The sequence below is a fragment of the Perna viridis genome, chromosome 2, assembly GCF_037379345.1.
Source record: "Perna viridis isolate PV_CMFRI_1.1 ecotype Kerala chromosome 2, ASM3737934v1, whole genome shotgun sequence".
NCBI classification, from domain to species: Eukaryota; Metazoa; Mollusca; class Bivalvia; order Mytilida; family Mytilidae; genus Perna; species Perna viridis.
Genome location: NC_142446.1, coordinates 3,365,151 through 3,382,720, shown reverse-complemented (window position 1 = coordinate 3,382,720; position 17,570 = coordinate 3,365,151). Strand labels below are relative to the sequence as shown.

At 32.6% G+C, this 17,570-nt stretch overlaps 1 protein-coding gene across 2 annotated transcripts; it reads left to right on the top strand.

Annotated features, from left to right (window-relative positions):
- The first annotated feature begins 1,914 nt into the window (after positions 1-1,914).
- Positions 1,915-13,322, top strand: LOC148623317 (mitochondrial chaperone BCS1-like). 2 transcript variants are annotated; one of them, XM_088565097.1, is made up of 5 exons: positions 1,915-2,015; positions 9,479-10,223; positions 11,585-11,740; positions 12,620-12,737; positions 13,043-13,322. In XM_088565097.1, exons 2-5 carry the CDS (start codon positions 9,479-9,481, stop codon positions 13,296-13,298), a joined length of 1,275 nt encoding a protein of 424 aa, XP_088421223.1. In that variant the 5' UTR covers positions 1,915-2,015; the 3' UTR covers positions 13,299-13,322. The 2 variants fall into 2 exon arrangements, with proteins under 2 accessions (XP_088421223.1, XP_088421222.1); XM_088565096.1 differs by having other exon boundaries at positions 1,926-2,141.
- Positions 13,323-17,570: the final 4,248 nt, after the last annotated feature.

The following is a 17,570-nucleotide window of genomic DNA, read 5'->3' as shown; positions in this document are numbered from 1 at the left end:
GCACGAATACATGCATTCAGTATTCGCTCTTTCCAAGTATTTTTTTTATGATAGCTAACTTTTACTAATTGAGCCCTGAAACACGCGTGTCATTTTCACATGCAAATAATGGATATGATTTTATCAAGAATGAAAAAGAAAATCTCATAGACAGAACAAGATGTTAGATATAAAGTATCCCTACAACGTAAGAGGTTGGAATTCCGTTCCTCCATGCACCAAGTCAGAAATTAGCTTGCCAGACAACCTCTAGCATTGCTTGAGTATATATAAAGATCCTTGGATAGAATCTGATGCAATTTTAATTTACCGCCCTTGAATGAGTTAATAATATTATGGTGTTCTAATGTGCCTCTTACACCGGAACGTGAAAAAACATGGAAGATGCAAAACAACTGCAACACGATCTTGACACTCTGCAAAGATGGGAACGCACCTGACTGATGGAATTTAACCCTGATAAATGTGATGTCATAAATATCACCAACAAGAGGTCATATGTACATTTCGACTTCAACATCCATGGCACGATTCTTACTCATGTACCACATGCCAAATACCTGGGACTTACATTCAGCACCAACCTGACTTGGAATAAACACATAGACAACATAACAAAGAAAGACAATTCCACTTGTGGTTTCCTGAGACGAAACTTCAGCAGTTATAGCAAGCAAGTCAAAGCCCGGTGTTATACTACATTAGTGAGACCAAATGTAGAATACGCTGTCACAGTATGGGACCCTCACACAAAACAGAACATCAACAAACCGGAACAAGTGCAGAAAAGAGCAGCACGTTTTGTGAATGGGGACTACTCAATCTACAGTAGTGTCAGTAAGATGATGTCAGACATCAAATGGTCGTCATTACAACATAGACGACAAAACATGAAAGCAAAAATGATGTACAGAATTGTCTACCATCTGATTGCAATTCCATTGCAACGATACCTCACACCAGTCATTACATCCACAACCATAGGCCACTCAATGAAGTTCATCATACCCCACTCAAGAATCAATACGCATCAGTATGCCTTCTTCCCCGCAGCCATCATGATATGGAATGCCTTGCCAGACACACTAATTGTTGCACCCACACTAGAGGCCTTCAAAGTGGGAATCCTGACAGCAGAGTAGACGAACTTGGATTTTAACTGTATATACAGATTCTTTTAAATGTACAATCCTTTGTCACCGTATGTAAATAGTGTACATAGCCAAGTTCGACAACACTCAGACATCTGATGGATGAACTTTATAGGAAGAAGAAATACATAATAAAATCGTCCAAATATTTACAAAAATATCTGACTTTTATTTTGGGTTCGGGAATCTTGTGTTACACATTCCGGTGCTCTTGAAAACTGAAAATCGAATAAAAATCAAATTTTCGGGAAAAAAAATGAAAAACCATTGATTCTTTCCTAACCATCATATCATTTTGTAATTGCGTACAATATCTCAGCTGGAAATATCACGTAATAATGAAGAAATCGGCAAAAGAGTACATGGGTACGTGGGATTGGTACGGGTACTTGTACAGGTTACACATTTCGGTATGTACCTGAAGAATTGAGTTAACAGCATTCACGTCGGTTAATTGCTAATGATAGAATGTTTTAAATCTGGGTTTTGCTTCCCTAGCTATAGTTTTATCGACGAGCTCAAGTAAATTATTGACACATTGGTGAATGCATTTTTACAGTTATTATATATATATATCCATCCTTGATTTAATCAATGAATTTTTTTTCTCTATTTAACTCTTTGATTTAATATATTAGACTTGAGTCGCAAACATTTTCGACTTATCACCTTCTTCTTTCTTTGCATGATTAAAAAAGGTGTGATATAAGCAGGGACTTTGAATGACATCTGAACTCCCTGACATAAGCAAGAAATTGAGACATTGGATTTAGCGTTATCAAAATGGCTGCGCCCATGGTGAACAGCGGCTAAGAATATTGTGACAGATCTAACTGTTACAGCATACGGATAGTTTTCAGAAAGGCAAAGAACAATTTTTGTGTTGAAATCAAAACCAAATACTGAAAATTACATACGCCTTATTTTTTTTTTCATGTGAGAATATTTGTTGACCTTCGTAGGCATTGATACGATAGCATTACTTAGCAGGTACGAGGACACAATTAATTTCGTAACTTGCATTTCAACAGACGCATCTTGACATATAAAAAAATCCACCGCTTCAAACTCAATGAAACTTTACCAAATTGGAAACATGTATAAAAGCAGATTCCTATAGCAGTGCCAAAAAAATTCACCATCATTTTTTATTTTTAGCAACTTTGCATCGGAGACCCCGTAGACATGAAAAGTGACCACTGCCAAATGTCCTAAATTTTGACCTTCTTCCATAGAACCAAATCACAACTTCCACATAAAAATTACAGAATGAAAAAAAATCCCTTGTAAATTTGATATTTGCCCTACATTTCTGCAGTAAATACTAAGCAATAAAGTTTATGACAGCAAAGAAAAAATATCAGGAAGAAACACACTAAGAAAAAGGAACTATATTCGTATAGAACGAAAAGTCAAGGGGAATTTATACAACAAAAAGTCATGGGGAATTAATGGTGATCTCATACCAGCAGGCCTAGGTTGATCCGTCCCCAAAGTTTTCCGCCCCCAAGTTGATCTGCCCCCTCTAATAATTATATAGTATGATGAATTGATGTGTATAAAATTTAGTGTCATATACCAAAATTCTTAACTAGGAAATGAAAAAAAAACTGTCTTTGACTCTCTGTTCAGTGCTGGTACCAACTTGTAGAATTGTAAGTTCTGACCACCAGCTTTTGATTGGACTTGTAAAAATCTTGATTAAAAACAAGTAAATGGAAAAAAATGCAGTCATATGTACAGATTTATAATTTGCAAATACCAATTAGTACCCACTCTCTTTCAATAGAGAGAGGATGATACAAAAACATTCTAGCTAATGAATGCATTTGCAAATCATGTCAATTAAATCAAATTGAAGATGAAACCCATTTCTTCATACACTGTCCCACCTACATTAACTATAGAAATTATGACAAGCCAAAGTGGACAAAAATCAATATTTTGTAATATTAGAAAATGAATTTTTAATATTACAAAATCATTTTTTTTTATATTAGAAAAGATTTTTTAATATTAGAAATTCATTTTGTAATATTAAAAATTCCTGATTTAGTAATATTATAAAATATCACACAATTTGTTGTATTACAAATTAAATTTGTAATATTAGAAAATGAATATGTAATACTAGTATTGAAAATCATTTTTAATATCAAAAAACACTTATTTTGTAATATTAGAAAGCATGCTTTTTAGTATTACAAAATCATTTTTTAATATCAGAAAATATTTTTGAATATTATAAATTCATTTTGTAATATTACAAATTGGATTTGTAATATTAGAAAATTAATTTGTAATATTAAAAAAAAAACATTTTTTAATATTGGAAAATACCCATTTTTGTCGACTTTGGCTTGCCATAAGAAGTGATTTAATATCTAAAATAAAAAAAATATATAAACCACTTCAACTCACTAACAGAAAACAACATAAGTTTGATTTTTAACTCTAACTCATTCCCAATACTCAAGGCAACAGTTGATTATATTAACAACTGCCAAGCTTTCATTCAAAGTATAAAGTTATAATTTTCCAGTTGGTCACCGTCGTCCACAACATTATACATGTAAATGATAGCAATGTTTTGTTTATACAAATGTATGTACATTATGTTATTATGTTATTATTGTGTCATGACCATTTAATGAAAATGTGTTTGAACAATAAATGATTTGAATTTGAATTTATGTAATTATTCTAAACTGTACTCAATTAGGTCTAATATTAATTAAGGGGGAAATGATTCACTGTATGTACCGAAATTGCAGTATTTTTTGGGACAATTCAGTTCAAGGTACATCATGGCCTCCTACTATACTAATGATGCAATGCTATTTTTTAAATAAATTCATTGGTATTAGTGTTATAGCTAGCATTATTTTAATGATCCAGAGAAAAAAAATAAAATATTACTTAAATGTTTTATTTCAAATGAAATGATTGATCAAATCCTTACTTTTTATTTCCTGTCGTGCATAAGCGGCTTTGTTTTGTAAAACATGGCAGTCTTCAAGGATATTCAAAAATGTATCTTGATACATACCGCAAAACATATCCAATTTTTCGATATGTATTGTTTGAGGAAAAACATGTATCTTAACACCTCTAATAAAAATAGTATTTTATAAACTTAAAATCTATTAATTTATATTGTAAAATTTAAGGAAAGACATATAGAAAAGGATAAGATAATTTATTTTCAATATGTATATTTAATATTTTAATTGTATGAATTCCTAATGCATAATGCATTAAGTTTATGATTGGGGATGGATGGACTTTTAAAAAGGGGATGGGTCCACTTGGGAACGGATCTACTGGGGACGGATCCACTTGGGGACAGATCAACATGAAATCAGACATACTGGTCAGAAGCATTTCTCGCCAATCTGCTCACCAAAATATGTGGATGGAAGGTTATGTTACATGCACTATATCTACAATATGAGCCATTCCTGGACACAAGCAGACTCATATTGTTAGAAGCTACTTTCTGTCCTGATATCTTCAGGCAAGCTGTTCCATAATACAGGAGCTGCATATCAAAATAAATGTTTGCCATAAGAAGTTTTTACCCGTGGGATATCCAAAATATTGCTGAAAGAATACTTTATTAATTGGATTGTTTTTTACTGACCAGGTTATTGAGATCTTGAAATTATTTGTCAAAAGAGGAAAACTTTCAACTAAACTTTATACATAGTGAGGAAAAGTTTGATCTATTACTCATTGTCAATTATCCATTCGAGGCTATTAAGTAACATCTCAGATTTTTTTTAGTAGTCTACTAATATGAGGAAGGTAAACATAAACACCCCAAAGAAACATTAAATTTTCTATCCTGCTTTTTTTTTGTTGAGAAAATGTAGGTCCTGCTTAATATAAACAAAATATAAGGACAGTAATAGATTCTGCCATTTTAGCTCTCCTGGCTGAAGGACATGTAAGCTGTTGCTATCACTTGTTGTCAGTTGTCATCGTAAACAATTTTTCAAAACTCTTCTCCTCTGACACTACTTGACCATTGGAATCAAACTTGGCCTGAATGTTCTTTTGGACATCCTGCATAGAACTGATGTGGGGAGTTTTAATCCATCAAAAAAGATGAATGCCCTGATTAAAAATAGAACATAAGGGCCAGACAGTAGTTTTTCGCAAATATCATCAAAATCATTAGATGTAGCCAAATTCTGACAAGGTCAAATTTTCAGCATAATCAGATCTATTTGTGATCAAGTTGTTGTGTAAATCTGATAAGCCATGTTGGAGTTATTGCCCTTTTTGACGTTTTTTGATATCAAAGACGGGACATTATGGTATACCGTTGTCCATCCTCCGTCCACGCTGTGGATAATAACTCAAAAACGCTTTCACCAACTTGAATGAAACTTTGGTGAATTGTTCATATCTATGTAAGCTCCTTTCCATTTTTATAAATTTCAGATTTTTCGTTTCCGTGCTATGAATTTTTTCCTTAAAAAAAGGGGGGATTTTCAAGTTTTCGTACAATAACTCAAAAACACTTTCATCTACTTTTATGAAACCTAGGTGCATTGTTCATATCTATTTTTGTAAGCTCCCATTCGATTTTTAATAATTTCAGATTTTTCATTTCTGTGTTATAAATTTTTATACTTAAAAAAGGGGGATTTTCAAGTTTTCACACAATAACCCAGAAACACTTTCCTCAACTTTTTTGAAACTTTGATGAATTGTTCATAACTATTGACGTAAGCTCCCTTTCAGTTTTTATAAATTTCAGATTTTTCTTTTCCGTGTTATAAATTTTTATACTTAAAAAAGGGCGATTTTCAAGTTTTCACACAATTACTCAAAAACACTTTCACTAACTTTTATGAAATAAATAAGGTACCGGTACTTGATGTTTTTAACTAACAAATGTACAGATTGCAAATAAAAGATTAAAAATTAAAAAAAACCAAACTTTTATGAAACTTTGATGAATTGTTTATATCTATTGAAGTAATCTGCCTTCCGATTTGTATAAATGTCAAATTTTACGTTTCCGTGTTATGAAGTTTTACTCTTTAAAAAAGGCCGGAAACGGCCAAGGAAATTTTATTCATTGAAAGATTGTTTTGTTTATTATAGACCATTTGTTGATCGACTAATAACTATAAAAGGTACTTGGTTACCTTGTCAGAAAAGTGTGTTATAAACAAGATAGAAATGTATGGGTGAAAAATCAATACAACTAACTTAGTTAAACTTGAGGTAGCCTTGATAGTGCCAAATTTTTTGTGCATTTTTTATTTACTTTTATTTTTTTTTTTTTGGGGGGGGGAGGGTATTTGACAGGGCTCACAGTATTTCTAGTTGATCATAAAAATTCATTAAAAGCTTAAGGACAAGTTAAAAGGGCAACGGGTGTATCATCCTCTTAAAGCGCATCTCTTTATTCGCATATTATATCTGCAAAACCGTTACATTTAGTCAAATTCTTTCTATTGCTGAAATAATCCTTATTATAAGGCATACAAAAGTCTCCAAGGGATCAAAGTTGTCTGATGACTTGTAAGAGTTATTGCCCTTGAAAGGTTAAAAATGATGTTTTTTTTTTGTTTTTTTTTTTACAGTTTTCAGCCAATATCTTGAAAACTATGATAGATAGAAAGAAACTTTCAATTGCTTAAATGATCCTTATGATAAGTCCTATCAAAGTCTTCTTGAGTCAAAATTGTTGGTCAACTTTGAACGTTGAAAGGCAAAATTTAAGCAGGTGAGCGATTCAGGCTCCTGGGAGCCTCTTGTTATTATCTCACCTGAGCTATTGCCATCACTTGACGGAATTGTAATTTGTCATTAACAACTTTTCTAGACTCTTCTCCTCTGAAAACACTGGACTAATAAGAACCAATTTTGGTATAAATGTTTCTTAGGGGGTTCTGCTTAGAACTGATGTGGGGATTTTTAATCCATCAAAAAACATGATTGCTGTTACTAAAAATAGAACACAGGGGTCAGATAGAAGTTTTTCGCAAATATCTCTTAACTTGTTAGGTTAAGACAAATTCTGTCAGTACTAAAAGTGTTCAGCATGATGAGATCTATCTGTGGTCAAATTTTTGTTGGAGTTATTTGGGGCCTGCATCTCATTAAATTTACAATTAACTTTAATTGGATGCATATAATCTCTATGAAAATAGATTATACATGTAAACTGGAAATTGATAAATTGATATTCAATTTAGTACATTTGTCTTTTGTACTTCTTGATTGTTTTTTTTCTGTGATATACATGTAAGACAATATGGCTGAAAAGATATACATGTAAGACAATATGGCTGAAAAGTATAACAAAGAAGCCCAACAACAGTTATTTTTCTCACAAATATCTGGAAAAAAAAACAAGAGCAGTTATACAGAAAATTTTCAGAGGAGAAAAATTGTTCAGAATCTACATCAAAAATTTGAAAAACTTTTCACAATTCTTTCAAGTGTCTGCCATTTGAAATGGTAATAACAGATTTTTCTTGTTGCTTCATACCCGAAGTATACTATTCAAAAGATCTAAATGGAAAGTTAACCTAAGGTTCCAAACTATATAAGGAAGGATTGGATTGATCATTTGGGAGGGAGAGGGGTAACCCCTTCAACAAATACTAGTATTATACTACAAATAGAAGTAGCAGTTGTACTGTAAAATAGTTTTGGAAACTAAATGAATAATGAATACTATGATATATTATAGTGTTGAATACCATTCTAATATGATGTCTTCGTATCGTCAAACAGTATATGTCGGTCCAACCCCACCTTTAGCACCTGCGCACTGTCTCTTTTCTTTCGCTGTTGCTTCATGACAAAACACTCATTTAAAAACGTTTATGCATTGATTTAACGGCTATCTAAGGTTATCTAATTGAAATCAATTAAATAAATAAACACATTTAACACATATATGATGACATAAATATACAAATTTAATCAAACTTTCATTATGGGTGGGGGGGGGGGGGTAAACGGAACAGCCATTATTTTTGCTACGCTAAGGGAAATTTTTGTCACAATTTTTGTTACTGTATTTGTTATATTACAAAAGAAATAATTTCTTCCGGGGGTAGATTTGTACTCATTTTAAAATGGGTTTGGCATTTATATTCCCATATAACACCTCGCTGTTGCTCGCTGTTAAATAATCGAATATAAATGCTGTACCCCCTCTATGAATTATTTCTTAAATAAAACATGTTTAATATAAAGTAAAAACATAAGTTACTTTAATTATAATTTGACCTATGTTTTGTTGTATACATCTAAACCATTAGCATATGAATTTAAAAACATATCATTTTATTCAATATTTCTATAAAATATACTGAACAATGTTTTTGCTAAAAGGTGTTTTTTTTTCAATTGACATAAAAGAAATAAATTTTCTTTTGAATTAAGATTTTTTAAGTTTTTGAGGAAAATGCATGAATTAATTGTTAAAACATATTGTAAATCTGAATTAAAATCACATTTCATTAAGAAAATGAATTTTTCAACAACATACTGATATAAAATGAACATTTTCATTCATTTAAAAGCAAAAACTTTGTACAGTATGTTTTATAGAAGAAAATATTGTAAAAAATTAAATGTTTTCTTATTTTTATGTATATAAAAGCAGTGCCTCATTAGTCAAAGTTGGCTTGGTACCAGTACATAACTGGTTTTACTTGTATTTTTTGTACTTTATTTTAAATGTTTTATTGGTAGATAATACTGCAGCATTTGTGATGATTTTATGCTAGGGTGTTTTGTATGCCATAATCTTTCTCATAAAATTAATTTCTATAATTTGTTAAGGAATTATAACTCACTGAAATTGTAATAGCCAAACTTCATTTGAATTTTTCTCACAAATACCTCCCATTGATATTGGATCAGTCTGTATGGGTTATCACATTCTGTATCAGAAACCTTTGCAGTGTCAAATTTATAATCACAATCCAAATGTACAGGTGTGTCAATGTTGGATGTAGTGTCAATACTTAACCCAACTGTACGTGGTTTGACAGTTGTGTGAAGCACCACCATGTGAAGCATCTAATTATAAAATATGTGAAGAATCTGAACCGTTTTCAGTTGTACTTTATATTTGATTCTAGTTCCTATAGGCTATATAAATAAAATAATTGCTTCACTTTAGAGTGTATAAATTTACTTGATAAAGCCACCATTGTAAAATTACTATTCAATGAATTATATCACTACCCCACAATTCTATGAAGATAAGGTTATAGAAATATACTACTGATACAAAATTGTTTTATTTTCAAATTTAAATGGTTTACACTTAATGTTTTTTTCAGATGCCACTTAAGGATTTATTTTTATCACTTAGTGATAATCCCTACTTTGGAGCTGGAGCAGGACTCTTTGGTATTGGTCTTGTGACTACTTTAGCCAGGAAAGGTACACAGTATGGAATGATACTGTTTAGGAGACACTGTGTAATTAGTTTGGAGGTGCCAAGTAGGGACAAAAGTTACTATTGGTTATTAAATTGGATTTCTGTACGTGGCACACAAACTCAACATTTAAGTGTAAAAACATCTTTTAGTCAGTCAGAAACTGGAAAAATTGATACAACTTTTGATTTTATACCAAGTCCAGGTAGTCATTTCTTCAAATACAAAAATACATGGATACGAGTTGAAAGAAACAGAGAAAATAAATCAATAGATTTACAAAAGGGCTCTCCATTTGAAAATGTTACACTAACTGCTATTGGTAGGAAAAGAGATATTTATTTTCACATTTTAGAAGAGGCCAGAAAAATGGCCCTTCAAAGACAAGAAGGAAGAACTATAATGTACACAGGTCATCATGGAATGGAGGGGCCCATGTGGAGGCCATTTGGATATCCTCGTAAGAAGAGACCTTTAAATTCTGTTGTATTAGCCGAGAATGTTTCTGAACGCATTGTTGGTGATATTACTGAGTTTATAGAGAATCCATCATGGTACATGGATAGAGGGATTCCTTATAGGAGAGGTTATTTACTGTATGGACCACCAGGTTGTGGTAAAAGTAGTTATATCACTGCATTGGCTGGTAAGTTTTAATAATAACACTGTTAATCTCACTAGAGGCTGTCACACGTAAAAAAAACATATACTACGACTAATGAATAAACACACTCAAAAATAGTTGAAATACAGTCTTACACAAAATTTATATTCGTGCATGAAAATGGAGTGTTGTATAAACATTGAGATTGATGGATGATCTATAAGTATATTCAAAATCAATCTTGCAATATGTGCTTTTGTAGTTTATAAATTTGTTCAATACTGCAGTTTATATATCCTATAGCTACTGTGAAAGTACTTTTATTCGTGGATATCAATTTTTGTGGATTACGGAAGAAACGTGGATTCTTGAATTCGTGGTTTTGAGGTTTTCTTTTAACATGTCAATGGGAATCTCCTTTTCATTGGGAACCAAATTTTATGGTCTGGCCTACCCACAAAAACCATTGAAATTGGTACCCCACAAACAATAGTACTTTCACAGTATTATGAAAAAGTAACATATCTCCAATTTAAACAATTATTTAAAAAAATACAGATTCTATCATTGCACTACCTAATTTTCTAAATTGTTTTAAGAGAAAGAGTAATCAAGGGAACCAAGGTTATAGCGGTAACCAAAAGAATGTAATCCAGGGACAAAGACCAGACATGGAAAACAGAAATACACAACAAAGAACATAAAGTAACTAAAATCATACATACAAAGTAACAAAAGTAGATGAGCAACTCGGACTCCAATAAAAACTGGGAGCATGGACCAAGTGCACCGGTAGGGTAAGGGTCCTCTGCTTTTCTAGAAACATCTGCCGAGTTGCTCATAAAAAGTCAAGTCCGGGGTAGACAAACGAGGGAAGGAAAACTATGTGTTTAAACATTTTGGTACAACTTCAAAATTACTGTAAAATACACCATCCTGTATAATAAAACAATGGGATTTCCTAGGGTGATTTTCTATGCTATTTATGGATCCTTCACTTCATGTGCCCAGTGTTCTACTCAGACACTACAAGTTAGTCATTTTGAGGATCATTAACTGAGATATGTTGAATAGTTCTGTTGTAAAGATCTGTACAAGTTACACACATGCTTGATCCTTCTACGTTTAATACATATAGACATGCTTCATCCTTCTGAGTTTAATACATACAGACATGCTTCATCCTTCTGAGTTTAATACATACAGACGTGCTTCATCCTCCTACGTTTAATACATACAGACATGCTTGATCCTTCTACGTTTAATACATACAGACGTGCTTCATTTTCTACGTTTAATACATACAGACGTGCTTCATCCTTCGAAGTTTAATACATATAGACGTGCTTCATCCTTCGAAGTTAAATACACACATACTTCATTCATTTTGTGTATATTTTCAGGGTCACTAGATTATGGTATCTGTGTATTAAATCTGAGTGAAAAAGGCATGTCAGATGACAGGTTGAATCATCTTTTATCTGTAGCACCAGAACAATCTATAATTTTACTAGAGGATATTGATGCTGCTTTCCTAAACAGGGATCTTGAAGCTGAAAGTAAGACATGATTAAAGATTGAAGGGTTAGATACCGGTATATTAGGCTTAACCTGTAATAGGACGAAGTTGATTATATTGACATTTTAATGCCTTTGACAGTTCTACATAAACTAGGAATTCTTTTTCTTCAAAATTTGAAAAAAATTAAGATATGAGCTATGACCTCGAACATTTGCTTAAGGTGTGAAACTAGTAGTAAAGATCCTTACTCTGTGTTACAGATTAACTTCCTGTCAGATGGAAATATGGCTCTGGGTTACTTCTAAGGCCATGGGTTGAATTGATTACCATTAGGACTATATTACTCTAATGTGTCAGGCTTGTCCCAATTAAATCAGTGTCATTATGTCACCATGTGACAGACTAACACTATAATAATGTTAGTTCATCAAGCTACCAAGTCCTACAATATGCCCTATTTTAAAGCACCATGAGGAGAGATAATCTGTAAGGATTAAAATTCAGAATTGTTGTAACCCACTGTGAAACTACTAATAAATGATTCCTGTAATAGTCCATATTGTCACATGACATAACTTGTGCACCAAACAAATTCTGTAATAGACCATATTATCACATGACACCAGACATAAAAAAGAAAACTGGAAAAACTGTGAGCTGACTAAATTGATTCCCTTGATCACACTGCACCTTTTGACTTTAATTTAAAATCAGAAGGTGCACAATTGGAATATGTAGTAAAAAAAGTTTGGTGTAGGAGGAGTAACAGATAAGGTCAAGTCCATATTTTCTGTGAAAAAAAAATCTAAAAAATCATTAAGATTAAATTCTGAAATAGAAGCACATCTTGCTCATACTTAATTTCTTTGAATATATCACATTAACACTAGATTGATTAGGATGTTAATTATTATAGATCCAACAAAGTATATGGGTATGGCACGCCTAACATTGAGTGGATTATTGAATGCTCTTGATGGTGTAGCATCAGCTGAAGCTAGAATTATATTTATGACTACAAACTATATTGATAGGTAGGTTTCACTTTAGTGGCTAGAAATACTTGCACAATACTTTTACTTACTGGTATATGAATACTTAAGTTCAATACAACTTACTTGTAGATAATGAGTCATTAACTGAGATATGTTGATAGTTGTATCTATCAATCTCAAAAAATTTATAAAAACAAATTTTAAACATGATTTGTCTTGTTAGTATTTAGAATATTCTTACACCTGCTTGTTTCCTTCCACTATAAAAAAGTCCTAATTTGTTAGAACATTACATTGATTGTTATAATTTGAGTATTTTTTATTGGTTATTGGTTATTTATCAGACTGGATCCAGCTTTAATCAGACCAGGAAGAGTTGATGTTAAGGAACTGATAGACTATTGTACACCACATCAACTCCAGAGAATGTTCACAAGGTTTTATCCTAACCAACCAGAATCACAAGCTATTGATTTCTCCTCAAAAACTACACAGTCTGGTAAAAATGTTAGTGCTGCTCAGGTCCAAGGACTTTTCCTGAAATTCAAAGACAATCCAGATAAAGCTCTTGCTAATATAAGTTTTCTATGGAGTTCTTGATATGTATTAAAATTCATACAATAAGTGAATGCATGTTTTTAGCCATAACAGCTATTCATTAACTTCAGATCACAATTCTTAGCCTCTTAGATTCATCATACCCATATCTCTTTTCATGGAGATTTTCTTCTAAGTACTGATTAAGTGTTGCAGTTAACAATAATTATTATATTGGTTTTACCCTGTCTGCCCAAATTATTTTCCAAGCAGTTTGCAGCATTGTTAAGAAACTTTTTGGGATGCAGTATAACCAAATGGTTATGTGTAACCATCAGGCATTTATGTGTGGACAAAAATTGTAGAAATGACATCTGTTGAACTTGCATGTTATTCTGAAAAAACTTGGTTTCATGCTTTGTCCTCAACTCATAAACAACTTGCAGGATTGTTGTAAAACTTAATCGGGTGTTAGATTATCACATTGGGATGTACATATTGTTATGAACTTATGTTTTGGCAAAAATTGTAGAAACTACAGCTATTGGACTTAAGCATTTTTCAACAAACTTTGTCTGATGCGTTGTCTGCAACTCCTTCTTCACCATTTGCAAAATCATTATGAACTTGATGGGGTGTTAGATTATCATATTTGGATGTGCATATTGTCAGATATTTATGGTTAAAGTTTATTTGCAGTTATGTACTGTCATTGTGTTGTCAAAAAAAATTGTACTGATTGCTGTTTGGAGTTGGATGTTTTAGAAATGGCAGCAAAATTGTATGTCAAAAGTGCTTAGTTTATCCCTGATAAAAATAGTGTGCAATATGAATTGTGTGTCCACATTGTACAGAGTTCAACAGGCTGCAGTGGGTATTAGTCCCGTTAGGAGCAATAATGGAGCATTAATGTATTGATTTCAATCAGATTGTAACACAATGTGCTATACCATAAAAGAAAAGCTTGGATTGATGTTGGAAGTTGTATGTGCACCTTTTAGGAATAAGGGGCCACAAAGGGGCAAAAAAACCCCAAACATTTACAGGTTTCTGGCCGAACACTTGAGTAAAGAAAAGGTGGGTGGAAATGAAATCATACTTAGATTTCATACCAAAAAGGAAATTTTGATTGATTTAAAGGGTTATTGCCCTAACCTCTTCCAGGGAGGGGTACCGATAAGAAATAATCATTTCCTCTAATTTATTAAAAGATTCTTACTTCTTTTGTCTAATTTTAAAGTTCTGTTCATTCTAGTCAGATGCTTACAGTATACTGTGTCAAAACATTTCATTTACTTATGAGTATGTACACTGTATTTTCTGGTTGATATTAATTTAAGTAGTCATCTTATTGACTTTTAACTTTATTACCTGGTATGTACCAGTAATCAGAAAAAAATTGTGAAGATCTACATCATTTGTCTGTTTATGAAAGAGTTTACACCAACACATGCCAACAAGTTTTTTTAGTCCTATGATGGTATCACCCTGTTGTCGTTGTTGTTTGTGTCTGTTTATTTTAGTTTATGTACACTTACTCAAGTTACCTGATCTTTTTGAAATTTTAAGATATTGTTCCTAGGGACATGAAAGTGTGCTCTATAGTTTTTGAAGGTTTTCCCCACTCCTTTTGGACATGAGGGGCTAAAAAAGGGAAAATAGATGTTATCTTTTGATTTATTGTTGATATTATATTTATGAATCAGATGTTAATCTGTTCCCTTTAAAATTCTGTTTCAAAAATGTTTTACAGGGTAAGCTAGTCCTTAACTGTTTTGGAGTTAAAGTGGTACAAAATAGGGCCTTGCCCAAAAAAATTATCTTTTTATATAACTGCAAATTTTTTGTGGTCGTATAATGGTATGGTGCTGTTGTCGTCACCAGTGTGATGGTCTGTACACAATTTGTTTTGTGCCAGGACTTAAATATTGGTTATGTGATCTTCATGAAATTTAAGACCATAGTTCCAAACCATAAAAGGAAAGTTTGTATATATTTTGGGGTTTATGGCCCCAGAATTTTAGAATTTAGGACCAAAATCTTGATGTCCTGATAATAAGTTAGTAAAAATAAATGGATCTCACATAAAGTTTACTACAAGGTGCCATACCAACAAAGGAAGTCAGTTGTTGATTTTTGGGGTTGTGACTTGAGTCAAGTAAGAATAAGGGGCCACAAATAAACCAGATACAAGTTTCTTAATTTTCCTTTTTTTTCAAAATATTAATTTGAGTAAAAGGCAATGAATTGCTTTGAACATTTACCACAAGTATCATACCTCCAGAGGAGGTTTAGATTGATTTTTGATTGATTGATTGTTGGGATTTAACGCCTAAGCAGCAATATTTCAGCCATATCCAGGCGCAGAACATGTAATGGATGATAAAATGAACATGAAATGATGACTGAACGAAAAATGAGATAGGACAAAAGGACAACAGGGTCGACGGGTTTCGATTGCCACTGGAAATAGGGAGATGTGGGGAGGATCGGGCAATTTAGCTTCCTGTGGTTGAGCACAAAGGTTCCTACTCCGATAGAATACCATAGCAGTATTCTTTAACGCGCGAGAAACTTGGCATCTTTCCCAACACATTGCACCACTATGGTTTGTGGTCAGGTTTTCCGTATTGTGGCCTTACGATCCCAGCAAGTAACATGCCAGGGTTACTCCATTACACCACCCTGGGGCACACAACCCAGTTGCTCTGTGAACAGAGCACCCTTGCCCCCGAGCAGGGTTCTGTGCACTATTTAGTCACCTTTAACAACAAGCTTAGCAGGCCTATATTTTTGAAACCCGAGGCAGGGCCAGCGCGGGGCAATTGATTTTGAGATTTTGGCTTAAACCATTAAGGAATAAGGGGTCAAAAAGTGACTGCCTCAATTCTGGCCAAATTCTTATCCTGTGTTAAATATCTAATCATTATGTATCAAACTTGAATGGTGTGTCCATACTTGTCCCAACTGTTCAGGGTTCGACATCTGCGGCCGTATTAAGCTGAACCCTGCAAAGCATTTTATTTAATTTTTGACCGATTTAAAGACATTTTTATATTGGGATTCTTATGAAAATCCCTGCTTGCATTTTTAATCAGATTTCAGATATCTCTTACGGTTTTGAGTTCTAAGGGATTAAAGTGGCCACGCCCCAGAAATATATAATTTTTTTTTTAATTTCTAATTTTTTCTTGTATTGGATTCTTTAAAAACACCAATCAGATTTCAGATATCTCTTATAAAGGTGCCAAAGGGCCCACTCACCAAAAAAACAACTGTTATTTTTGGTCCAATCCTAATCGTAATTAACAAGTTTCTTATCTTTTAATTAAAGGTCTCTGGTCCAATTTTGAAATTTTTTTATTGAATTTCAAATTTTTGCTGTATTGTGTCCAGTCAGTAATGTCCATAATGTACTATAAGACCCTATGCTCAAGTGTTTCAAAAACTAGTATTGTGTCCACACTTGCCCAAAATGAACATAGTTTGATATCTGCGGTCATATCATGCTTACTTATTATATGCGCTGGGAAGCATCTTATTACAACTTTTTTAAGTTTTTATGAAATTGTGCTACAAGGTTCAATGCTTTAACAGATAAGTATTGCTGATTTATTTATTGGTCCATAAACGCTTGGTTTGTACACGGTTTTTTTAATATAAGTTGGTTGATTAAAATTTACATGGATTTTGGAAATTATGACCAAAAAAGAAATAAGGGGCAAATTAAAGATTTCCCTGGTTTCCGGGCAATAACTTGAGTATAAGTGTATGGATTTCTTTTAACCTATGATTTTTCAACACTGTATACTTCTATTCCTCATACTCAGTTAAAATTCCGACTTAAAAACATTATACATCGTTGTTTTTCCAAAAAAGATGGTACACCTAGATACAAATATATAGTTCTTGGTAGAAAGTAATAAGAAATAATTCCAAAATTATCTTCCAAATATACAGAGGAAGATGTTTACAAAATGCTGGAATTTTAATCGACAACATATTTGTTCAGTGTGGTGGACGTGTTTTTCAACAAACGGTCGGCATTCCAATGGGAACAAATAGTGCTCCTTTACGTACTGACCTATTCCTTCACTCTTATGAGGCTGACTTTATAGCTGATCTGATCCGAAAGAAAGAATATCGTTTGACTAGATCCTTTAATCTCAGTTTCCGCTGTATAGATGACGTATTATTTTTTAAAAATCCTAAGTTTGGGGATTTGATACATTGCATCTACCCCAAAGAACTTGAGATAAAGGATACTACAGACACTATGAAGTCAGCCTCATATGTTGACCTACACTTAGAAATAGATGGTAAAGGAAAACTATT